Genomic DNA, 12,070 nt, shown 5'->3' with positions numbered 1-12,070 from the left:
AAGTAAGTGGGCTGGTGAGATTTCAATACTCCGAATAGAAGTGAGGCCCGGTGACGATCCCGCCTTGCTTCTATATTGAGCAGTTTAGCTTCGTATTTATTTACGAACATAACATGCGTTTTGGGGGGTATATGAAAGTAGAGCCAGGCGCAGGTGTTTGGATGCGTTGGAAAAGCAGTCGTAGCCCATACAAAGCATCAGCGTAATTTAGTCTTGAGAGTATTACAGCCTCACATATCCTTACACGCACATCTGTACTCATGATATTTCCGTATGCGTATGAAGTTCTTAATCTAAAAGAACTGCGCAATGTATCTAAGATATGGCCTTCAACACGCCACTCCGTATCCCTCAGTACCCAGTCCATCAGTCCATCAGGTACCGATCGATCTATAGTCCACTAGTGCTTTAGCTATTGACCTCTCATTGACCTCAATAATTAAGTAAATAACTCATTTCCCTAATATGGTACCCGAGCCAGGAACAAATTTGGTTAGGCATTCCCTCCCGGCTCCCGGCTCACTTGCTTGCGGCTCCCGGCTTAGGGTAGCAGTAGGGTAGGGGTAGTTGAAAGTTTACATCGAGTTTCACGCGGACAACGTCGCGGGCGTCCGCTAGTTTTGTATATTACAGATTTTAGTAGGAAACAAAAACAAACGGATAGAAATATACCATTTCTTCGTCTCAAATAAAAAAGGGAATTCCAAAACATGAACAACCTAATGTGAGTACGGAAACATTTATCATTAGGCATATGTATTAATGTCACACATGCAAATATCCCTTGAGCGATGGCGAATTCTTCAGATCTTCATCGTCGTCCGACAGTATGATGGCATAACTATTTTTCAGGGATGCCACTTGGTTCTGGAGACTTCGGAGTCTTAATTCGACGAGATCAAAATTTTCCTGAAGGTTATTAAGCTGGATCTGCACTCTTTGACGCACCTGGCAATTCAAAAGTATTTTCAATATCAGTTCATAATTGATGCAGTTATGTAGGCAACATGTTGTTGAATACCTCCACCAAGCCCGCAGTAAAAGGTACAAGAAAAACCAAAAAAAAATCAGAAATAATCAACCACCACGTAAATAAAGTAAGGTTGGTTAATAGGTAAAAAGTGAGTTTCAATAATGTGGCGATTTGAGCGTACCCTTACGGGAGGGGTTGCAAAATCAAACCTTTGCAATACGTTCGGGCCACGAACGCGGTCAATTTATTTTATTTTGAAGGAAATAATCCCAAAATAACAAAAAAATATTTTTTGACGATTTCAGTAGTACGGATTTTCTTTATTTTCCCATCCCTGGGAATATAAATTGTACTCTATAATCGTCCCATCATCCTTTTTTTTATTCTTTACAAGTTAGCCCTCACCTCACCGAATGGTAAGTGATGATGCAATCTAAGATGGAGGCGGGCTAACTTGTTAGGAGGAGGATGAAAATCCACACTCCTTTCCACGCTAAATCGCTTGACGGAGCGTCTTTGCCGGTGACGTGGTAACTAACAACGGCCGAAGCCCCCCGTCAGCCAAACCTGGACTATTAATAAAACCTCAATCGGTCCAGCCGGGGATCGAACCCAGGACCTCCATCTTGTAAATCCACCTCGCCACGGAGGCCGTCAAATTTTACTTGTATAACTATTTTATTAACCTGTTTATACCTGCCGCTCATTTGAAATCGGTTAAAAGATTAACACCTAACGCCCGTATTGAGATTTGCGGTCGAAATTCGACCTTTATACATTACACCTCATGTTTTCAATTTAACCGCCTATAAAGTTGCTTACATCTTTGATTTATCTTGCCTTTGTTTTTATTAATAATTTTATCCGCGTATAGTTCCCGTATTCCCCTGGGAATGCAGGGCAACATACACCTATTTAGACAGTCGATCTGAAAGAGTAAACTCCGTGCGTCGGAGCTGACACACACTTAAATTTATTTAATTTATTTAATCGACTTCCCTCGTTGGTTAATTAAAAACAATTCTCTCTCTCTTGAGAACTCTGTCACAGTCCACAGCATTGCTGACTGCGCCAGAGAGCTTGTCAAACACTACTACTAACACTTACGTCATCTCTTTCCTTCTGGAAAGTCCTGCACTGAGCTCTCGTCTGTACCAGTTGTCTCTCTAGCTCCGACACCTGGGTTTGCATGTAGCGACGCATGGACTCGGCTCGCTCCTTACTTCTCGCCAGACTTCTACTGCTTTCATCCCGCAACTCCTCGTTACCTTTCAGCAGTTGGTCGTATTCAATGGCCTTTTCTTTGTACATTAGATCCAACTGATACAGTTTTTCCTCTAACCTTAGTACTTGACATCTGCAAAAGTACAGAAATGGTATGTGTATGTATTTTAAAAAGCCACCGAACCGGATAAATGTTGTCTCCTTTCCTTACATAGAGATAATCATTGCGTTGCGGTGGTATATTTATACTTAATCACCTTAATTTCTGTTACCTGTAGGTACCTTTTTTTCGGGAGAGGGGGGATGTCTTTGTGAGATACCCGACTTACTGGGGGACAAGACGGCTTTTGTTGGACTTACCACCAAAACCCCCTCAGTGGCCACCCTCAGCGCATATTGGGATGCTCTGGGACCTCATTTAAACTCTCCGGTGCATCCGTTGCACTACGCCTCTAGTGCTCGTCTAAGTCGATTCGAGTCGAGTCGTCGATTATGTCAAAGGGAGGTAAACGAGCTGGAATGGTAGACGCTTCGAAAGATATCGTGCGGTATCCTCGCGCGATCCTAATAGATTGAAATGGACGCGATTAAGCTTCATTCTTAAGCGCTGGACGCCAGAGAGTTTCTTTGACCATATTAGTGCCCTATCGATCTCACGACTCCCGCATACAGGCGTCGGACCTCCTCCCGCGGTCCACCGAGATCAGGCAGTAGACTGTGCATTGCACCAACAACCTTTCGAATTCGTGGCACCAGCCGGTCGAAGACCTGTAGGTACCTACTGTAAGCTATTGCTTCCACCAAACTTCAAGATTCTGAGGTCATATATCAACGGGAAGTACGAGTAGACTTTAGTTTTTGATTCACTTGCTAATAGTTACGGGTTTCAAAATATGTGGTATAAAGGTTGCACATTTGCACTTTGCGTTCTTGCGCTCCTTTAGATATTTGTTTTTTTTTACACCTTTACGGCAATGATACCAAAGTATTTGATATAAATTTCAAATTGATACCTCCACACGATTTGAGAAAAAGGGCCTTGGCAGACAGACAGACAGACTGACTGACTGACGAACAGACAGACAAACAGACTGACAGACGGATAACAAAGTGATCCTATAATGGTTTGTTTTTTATGCTTTCAATGTACGGAATCCCAAAAACACAGTAAGTAGCCACTTACTTCAAACTGTCCACGTTTCCACAGAGTTCTTTGATTTCTTGTTGCCTCATCTCGGCTTCTGCTTTGAGTGCATTATTTTCTTCGTTCACTTTATTTCTGTCAGATTTTTCACAGTGCAAACTGTTCACTGCCATAACAAGCTAAAAAATATATATATTAAAGATTCGTTGCACAAAATGTTGTGAATAAAGTAGAAATGGTGCGTAAAACTCTAGTCAAGAAGTTAATTTTTTTTAGGAACTCATTATCCACTTGCATTCGTACAAATCAGGGGTAGGGAAGGGGTAGAATAGGGGTAGGGTAGGGGTATCAACAGCAATGGGGGCAGCTTCATACATTTTATAGGACAATATGTTTAAATCGGGTCATCTTAATGAAAGCAAAATAATTATTGCTTTCAAAGCTTGTACAAAACAAATAAAACAATCTTTACAAAAGTAGTATTACAGTACATTGGTAATTTAATCCGTAATGTTTAACAAACATCAGAACTTTAAAATCTTAATTCCAGCACCTACAGCAACTGAAAAAACTGATTTAAGTTAGAAAATTTTAAAGAATCCGAAAGAAAAATATAACTTGGTCACCCTAGGGATTTTTGGAAAACTATTCACAGCCTGTATATATTAATCATCGGCGGAATAAAAAGTTTCATTTGTTGTATATCATATTAAAATAAGGATTCCGTTTTTGTTAAGTTCAAAACCCTAAAAAGACTAATAAATTAAAATTACAAATATTAAATAAAAAATCACTTATTTAATATTTGTAATTTTAAATGTCATCAATAAAGGCAACCAAATAATTTGATATTTGTAATGTTAAATTATTTGGTTGCCTTGACAACCAATAACCTAGCAGGTCGTCGGACTCATTTTCGAATATGAGTATCGTGTGCGTTTTGTTCTGACAGCCGCAGGTCATTAATTGTCGTCGACAGTGATTGCCCACGACTGATGCACCTCACTTCCAACCTCTGCCCCGCGCGCACGACTTCACACCCGTGCAGTCGTTCGTTCCCCGTCGCCCGCATACCAAGAGACTGTCATCGACGATATTGCCAAGCAATAGCTAGCTGCAGCGACGAGGCAGTTACCTTCTCGTTGACGCGGTTGAGTTCACAGGACAGCTGGGCGGAACTGTCCTCTGCCAACTTCTGCAACTGCCGCGCCTCCTCCAGCTGGATCTGAGCACCCTTCAGCAGATCGGGCAGCGGCGCCAGCTCCTGCAGCTTCTCTTGAAATTGCATCTAGTGCAAGGTCAACAGTATTTGTAACTTTTTTAAAAGAATATTTACCATTATTTTTTTAAATATGACTGATAATTCCGTTCCACACCAACTAGTCGGAAAAGACTGTATTAGCAGTAGATACGATAGTAGTCCAGCGGACGGGAATCGAACCACTACCTCTCGGTGAGAAGATCTTCATTTACCGATGAGCTATTGAAGCTTATCTCTCAATACGTACAAATAAATTCTCTCATCTCTATAACAATACTTACCTATAACATTGAATTGTCTGTATATCAGTGCAAGAACAAGATAACTGTGTTTTTGTTTTCTCAAGTTTTCTTATTATTATTTACACGACACCAGAACACAAAGAAGCTTTTTAAAATGATTCATCTTTCTGTTTGTCTGGCCTAATCTTATGAACGGCTGAACCGATTTCAATGGGACTTTTACTGGAAGATAGAGGAAGACACTGAGAAACATTGCTACTTTTTATTCCGAAAAATCATTGGTTCCCGCGGGATTTATGAATGAAAATTAAATTTCACGTAGACGAAGTGGCGAGCGTTCGCTAGTCAGTACTGATAGGTATTATAAAGAGGAATAGTTATCTTTTTGTATCCAAATCACCGCACTGGAACAGAGTGTGGTGGGTGTAAGCTGTATGTGCTCTCCCTGGTCAGGAGGGAAGCCTGGCCTGTAGCGTTCGTAGGTACATAGGCTTTGTTTTATTTGGTACCTTCATTTTTTGAATTTCAATTTGAATCTGATCTGATACTTGTTTGTTGTCGAACTCTATGAGATCGATCTGCCGTCTCAACTCTTCGGCTTGCTGTTCCGCTTGAAGATACTGAAAATTAACAAAATGACCAATAGTCAAGATCCTGTAACCATCTTCATGTAATACCCATCGTCATCATTTTTCAAAAACTGAAAGTTTGTCAGCTCATGTCACCATGGATAAGTTCGGTTGGCAACTGTAGAGTTCGGAAAGTAGGCTATGGGAGGTAGCACGATTTATATTAAGATGGGCTGGAGGCTGTGCCAGACGATGTATGTACTACGGGATATCATAAGTGATCATTTCCCCAGTCACCTCTGGGGCAATCTGTACCTAGAGGACAGTTGGATCTATGAAAGTATTTCTAAAAAATTCGCTTTTGTACAGTAGATGGTCTGGACCTTTAAAACTTGCTGTTCCCAAAATTTGTACAGCACAATGTGTCCTGCCAACTTCTTCAACTCCAAGTACGCTACTCTTTCAGCTACGTCGGTGATTGAAAATATTTTACGAATTTCCTTTTTTTATTACGTTCTACATTAGGCCTAAAGCCACTCTTGTAAAATGCTAAACACGAGCAGAGAAGAGTGAGTGTTGTCATAAAGGATCTCCATATCCCTACAACAGGTCACAAGTCCAGCTCTGCTCGGAGAATTCCTCCCATTCCTCGATGGATCCGGCACCCGCACGGTGTACTTATACATGGAATTCTAAAATACTCGCACCTGACGGGAGAATACTCTTACATACATCTCTCGTATACCTACTGAGTGACTTTGAAGTTTCGTAAGAAGCCCCAACGAGCCATTCTGAGATCAATGTCAATGGGGTCAATCTATTTTGGGGTATTGTACTACAGTGTGGGGTGCAGCTTTAAAAACAAAGTTTCTTGAAGTAGAACGTGGGCAGAGATCCTTATTAAAAGTTATGTTCTTCAAGCCATACAGATATCCAACCAGTGACTTATATAAACATTGTGAGTTACTTACAGTTACAAAATTATATGTATTACTTTCACTATTAAAAGTACACAAAAAGTTACCTCCGGGCAATGAAAATAATGCACATATATGTTACATCTTTGGAATCCTTTGAATAAACAATTTAAATTAAAATATAACCAATTTAAATGTTTGTTGTATGGTCGCAAGGTTTGCGCGTGACTACAGGCATGCCTGACGTGACGAGGTCTAGGTTGGAACGCGCCTACCTAGAAAGTGCTCCAACTTTGAACGTGACTATTCAAAATGACATGTGTCATGTGTCAACAGTCGGCGCAGGATTATACAGGACTAGCGGACACCCGTGACTTCGTCCGCGTAAAATTAGTTTTTCACAAATCCCTCGGAAACCATGGATTTTTCCGGGGTGAAAGTAGCCTTTGTGTTAATCCAGAGTGAAATCTATTTCCATTCCAAATTTCAGCCAAATCGCTTCAGTAGCCGCAGCGTAAAGGAGGAACAAACATACACACACACAAACTTTCGCCTTTGAAATATTAGTGACCCATGACCCATGTACCTAAACCTACCCAGCCCTACTGTACCCCTACCTTACCTCTACCCTGCCCCTACCTTACTCGTACCCTCAGACCAATTATTGTATAAGACCTGCCTTGCTAGATGCTACTTTTCTGTCAAAGTATATGATCAACGATCTAATGCGATTATAAAAACTGTCTCTATAGTATCGATATTTTATAGTTGTAATCGTGTTCGTCGGTTAAAGAGCTCCGTAAAAATACCTTTTTGTGTCATTGCATTGTGTAAAATGGGTAAATGGGTAAAAACTTCTAGTTTAGTGTAAGATATATACAAAATCTAAGCTCGTTTTACTCAGAAAATGACAGACAATTTTGTTCGTGACTATGACTGCGATACAGGTCCTTCTATAATTAGTCTGAGCTCGTACCCTACCCGTATCCATACCCTACCCGTACCCGTACCCGTACCCTACCCTACCCCTATCCTGCCCTTCCCCTTCCCTAGCGTACCCCTTCCTCTACCCTACCCCTATACTACCCCTACCCTACCCTAACCTACTTGTACCCTATTCTACCCTACCTTAAATACAAAAACTATGATAACTCTGCTAATGTATGTGATACCAATATAAAATATGGTAACCTCAAACTCTTACTTTCACTCGGTAGTTCTGGACCTCGTCAGTCTTCTCGTTGGCCACAATTTTCAATTCCTCAAAATCCTCCCGCAAATCTTTGAGCTGCTTTTTCAAATTTATAACTTCTTCATTTGGAAATTTTCGTTCTTCCTGGAAACATTTTTTATATTCGTTAAAATGTAATTTATAAATGAACTAGCTGCAGATTCCCGCGAAATGAACAAATACTTGGGAATGCATTTGCTGTATATGAACGCTTTTTTAACGTCCGCTAGAAAAACTCTTGTGCGAATGAGGGCTTAAAGTGACCCAAAAATACCAACTTCAGAAATTATCAACCAGCTCAAGGCGGGTTAGTTATTCGTACTAGTTAAAATTAAAAAGTGTCATCATCATAAACCGATGGACGTCTTCCAAACAGCACGATCTCGTGAGGTTGCGATAAAAGCTAAAAATTATTTGGTTCTATACCACAGAATACATAGTCATGTAGGTACAAGCCTACACTATTATATTTTAGGGCGGCAAGATTTGATTGTTTTTCGTTTGTTACGAATAGGGTCCGATTTCGAAAGTTCTTCCACCTATGTAAGGCTACATTATCAGCGAGTATCAGTAAGTAGGGGGTGAAAGTGCAGGGTTTCTACTATACCTAATATTAGCCCTGTCAATAAAGTTGGGAACTAGGTTTAACTTAACTATAACTTAATTCCAACCTTAACTTCCATGGGTCCGGTGCTCAAAGCGCTGTTGACATTCAATTGTAAATCCTTAAGTTTCCTTTCGTATATCTCTTTTTGATTTCTTTCTTCGTCGGCTGCGCACCTCGCCCTCATCAGTTCTTCGCGAAGATGAGAGATCTGTTTTTGAAAACCGAGCAAAAACTGTGACCTTAGATATTGCTATTATACAATTTCAGGAAAGAAATCTTGTATCAAAATAACACCATTTGCATGTATGTAAATAATAATTTATTATAAAGTACAGCCAGCCTACAGTTGTTTAAATAGCTTCAGATTCGATAGGTTTGATAGGTTCATAGGTTTGAGTCCCGGGTAGGCCTTTCAAATGCTGACATTTTCTTTTTTTTTTAATGTTCCGCATGAAGTGGGTAAGTTGGTGTATTTCCACAGTACACTACCTAAAACATGACAAACTCAATGACACCACATATGTCAAAATCCGTCTGGCTGTAGGGCTTGCCAAAGAAATGGGGGGACACATACATGCATACACACATACATACGCTCGATAAACATTACCCTCCTTACTTACGGGTAAAAAGAAAAAGCGTTTTTTTTTTTTCAGTGAATTCCTCACGATGTTTTTCCTTAACCGTTTGAGACACGTGATATTTAAATTCCTAAAATGCACATACTTAAATAAAAAGTTGGAGGTGCATGCCCCGGACCGGATTCGTACCTACGCCCTCCGCATCGAAAGCAGAGGTCATATCCACTGGGCTGTCACGTCTTTTTGTTGTGACGAGATAGATTACGATATTGAAATTGGTGAAATTTGAGACACTTTACCAGCAAATCTAAACTAATATTATAAAGCTGAATAGTTTGTTTGGTTGAACGCGCTAATCTCTGGAACTACTGGTCCGATTTTAAAAATTCTTTCAGTGTTATATAGCCCATTTATCGAGGAAGGCTATAGGCTAGTTATGTATTATCCCCATATTCCAACGGGAACGGGAAGCAGTAACCACGCGGTATCAGCTAGTGTGTTAAAAATATTTAAATCAAATGTTTTATTTTGTCATATGTTATGTTGTTATTTAAATTATTCGCCATCTGATGTATATTTTAGATGCTATCTCCTAAAGGAACCTTGACATTTATCGCTGATACCTAAAAAGTCTACGAGATGGCGTTGCAAGTACAAAGTGCAAAAGTTTTTGAATAGAACATGTTAGTATTCTTACGATTTAGGTATTAATCGCTAGTCTCGCATAAATATAGATGTACGATTTTTTTCAAGATCTTATTTATTGCAATTGAATTTTTTCTTTATCTAATTTTACCTGTGGAGCTTTCTCGTTCAAGAGTTGATCATCCTGAAGATTTGTCACGGCTTTTTTTACCAATGCGGGGGTTGAGTCTGCCGCTGTGTGCTTTTCTTCAATCACACGCTAAAAAACATCAAGAATCAGGTATAATACATACAGACCCCAACACGTAAGACAAACCAAAGTGACAGTTGTCTGCGCAGCCCCTAATGATACGGGGCCCCCGGACTACAAGGGCCCCTTACGTGTGAAAATAAAAATAGGAAAAATGTAATACAAAATAAACGTAAGTTTAAGAAACGAAAAAACAAGACATAATAAAGACGCAGTTTTCACTTCAGAAACGACAAAAAGTGATAACAGTCTCATTTTTCAAAGTTGAAAACATCCATACTTAATTGCCCCTACATACTACGCTACTGCTGCGCACCGTATGCCGACGCTCATATTGTAGCCGGGGCTATTGGTACCTTGCCCCTACATACTACGCTACTGCTGCGCACCGTATGCCGACGCTCATATTCTAGCCGGGGCTATTGGTACCTTGCCCCTACATACTACGCTACTGCTGCGCACCGTATGCCGACGCTCATATTCTAGCCGGGGCTATTGGTACCTTGCCCCTACATACTACGCTACTGCTGCGCACCGTATGCCGACGCTCATATTCTAGCCGGGGGTATTGGTACCTTGCCCCTACATACTACGCTACTGCTGCGCACCGTATGCCGACGCTCATATTCTAGCCGGGGCTATTGGTACCTTGCCCCTACATACTACGCTACTGCTGCGCACCGTATGCCGACGCTCATATTCTAGCCGGGGCTATTGGTACCTTGCCCCTATATACTACGCTACTGCTGCGCACCGTATGCCGACGCTCATATTCTAGCCGGGGCTATTGGTACCTTGCCCCTTCATACTACGCTACTGCTGCGCACCGTATGCCGACGCTCATATTCTAGCCGGGGCTATTGGTACCTTGCCCCTACATACTACGCTACTGTTAGCGAGTGTGCCGTTCGAAATGTTTAGGTATCCCATTTATGAGCAGAGTGAGCTATCATCTTGTTCCGAGAACTAATAGCAACTTGGTACAATTAAAGATACAAACCGTTTGTTTCCTATTAATCAAAAATAAGCGATCTCTCTTGACAGCAGCGAGCTCCATTCGCATTTCCTCCACCTCGCCCTCCATGAGTCCCACTTGTGTTTCCTGAAACCATTCTTAGGTTGCCATAAACACATAAATGTGAGGATATGTTGTAAATTATTCATACTATCTGCAGGCTATATTAATTAATTAATTTATACATAAGGCTTTACTTCTTAAGGCACTTACTAAAACGGACGTATGTTCTTCAAAATTTTTATCTTCAAAATTTTTATTTTTCGTAAACGGCCAAAATTCTGAATGTGGCATCTGGCTTGATTAACTCTTAAAGCTTGTTATTTTTCTTCGCTTTATCCCAAATACAATAATGTATCAAATAAGTACTTAAATAAAAGTGATTAACTGAAGTAGGTAAATAAATAAATTGGAGGAAGTGTCACAAAGAGGTGTGACATTGTCATAATGGTCATAATATAGTTATGTTACAAAGAAAAATCTTTTTGGTAGGTAAGTAGGTAAGTGTATCTATAAGTATACACAGTGGCGTGCACTTCATAGATGTCAAAATGCACTGCCTACCCTGAGGAATCAATATGACCATGTATTGGAGAAGGGATTCTCCATTCTGTACAATTTGTACGTTTATTGCATACCCTAGTTAAAAACCTTGTACACGCCACTGCCTTATATATCTACCTACGTAGGTATATATACTTAATATACAGGATTATATGGGGTATATATACATACTTATTTAAACTTAATTTATTAGAGGATATGCTGTTGCCAGTTTGAACGAATAAACGAGAAATCGCAAATTGTAATAAATCATTTAACTTATATAAATTCTGTTAAATTCTTTTATTTAAAAGGTTTATTTCGAAAAAATTAATAAAGTAATTTTCCCGTAAATATTAAGACATACTCTACAGGCTGATAGCTGACATCAAAACTAAAATACATACATATATATATATGTAAGCCGTAAGTAACATTTTACGGTTTTTAAGTTATATTGATTTTTTACAACAATTACAAAATACAAAAATCAATATAACTTAAAAACAGTGAAGTTTCGGCTAACTTATAGTGCGTTATTTTAGTAGGGCTTGATATCAACTATCAGCCTAGTATGCAGTTATAGGATTTATCGACGTTAGGGTAGGTGTTGGGTGAGAGTATGGTAGATTAATTGTTGAATAGATACTACCTACCTCTACCATAAGGGTAGGAGTAGGGTTGGGGTATGGTAGGGTTAGGGTAGGATTAGGGTAGGCGTAGGGCGGGAGTAGAATAGGATTAGGGTAGGGAATGAGTCAAAGCGAAGCTTGACAGGGTCCGCTAGTAGATAATAATTAGCATACTAGTGAACCCGCCATCCTCCCAAAAAAGCCAAGTTTATGAGGATGGAGGAGGATTTTGTAAC

At 40.0% G+C, this 12,070-nt stretch overlaps 1 protein-coding gene across 1 annotated transcript; it reads right to left on the bottom strand.

The window, feature by feature from the left end:
• Positions 1 to 667: 667 nt before the first annotated feature.
• Positions 668 to 10,751, bottom strand: LOC112049726 (outer dense fiber protein 2). Its single transcript, XM_052890623.1, has 9 exons — positions 10,645 to 10,751; positions 9,546 to 9,653; positions 8,233 to 8,376; positions 7,535 to 7,666; positions 5,354 to 5,464; positions 4,477 to 4,629; positions 3,381 to 3,520; positions 2,081 to 2,330; positions 668 to 948 (listed from the first exon to the last, which is right to left on the bottom strand). The coding sequence occupies exons 1-9, from the start codon at positions 10,726 to 10,728 to the stop codon at positions 766 to 768; spliced, it is 1,305 nt and encodes a 434-aa protein (XP_052746583.1). The 5' UTR covers positions 10,729 to 10,751; the 3' UTR covers positions 668 to 765.
• Between the last annotated feature and the right edge of the window lie 1,319 nt (positions 10,752 to 12,070).

The sequence above is a fragment of the Bicyclus anynana genome, chromosome Z (assembly GCF_947172395.1).
Source record: "Bicyclus anynana chromosome Z, ilBicAnyn1.1, whole genome shotgun sequence".
NCBI lineage: Eukaryota > Metazoa > Arthropoda > Insecta > Lepidoptera > Nymphalidae > Bicyclus > Bicyclus anynana.
Note: the sequence above shows the minus strand (reverse complement) of the source record. Positions and strands in the feature narration are given on the sequence as shown.

Excerpts from the sequence above, each read along its gene's own strand:
- LOC112049726 (XM_052890623.1), bottom strand. The coding sequence starts at position 10,728 with ATGGAGGGCGAGGTGGAGGAAATGCGAATGGAGCTCGCTGCTGTCAAG. Across the intron at positions 9,654-10,644 it reads TGATTAATAGGAAACAAACG|CGTGTGATTGAAGAAAAGCA; the intron begins GTTTGTATCTTT and ends GATGTTTTTTAG. Across the intron at positions 5,465-7,534 it reads TCCAGAACTACCGAGTGAAA|TATCTTCAAGCGGAACAGCA; the intron begins GTAAGAGTTTGA and ends GTTAATTTTCAG.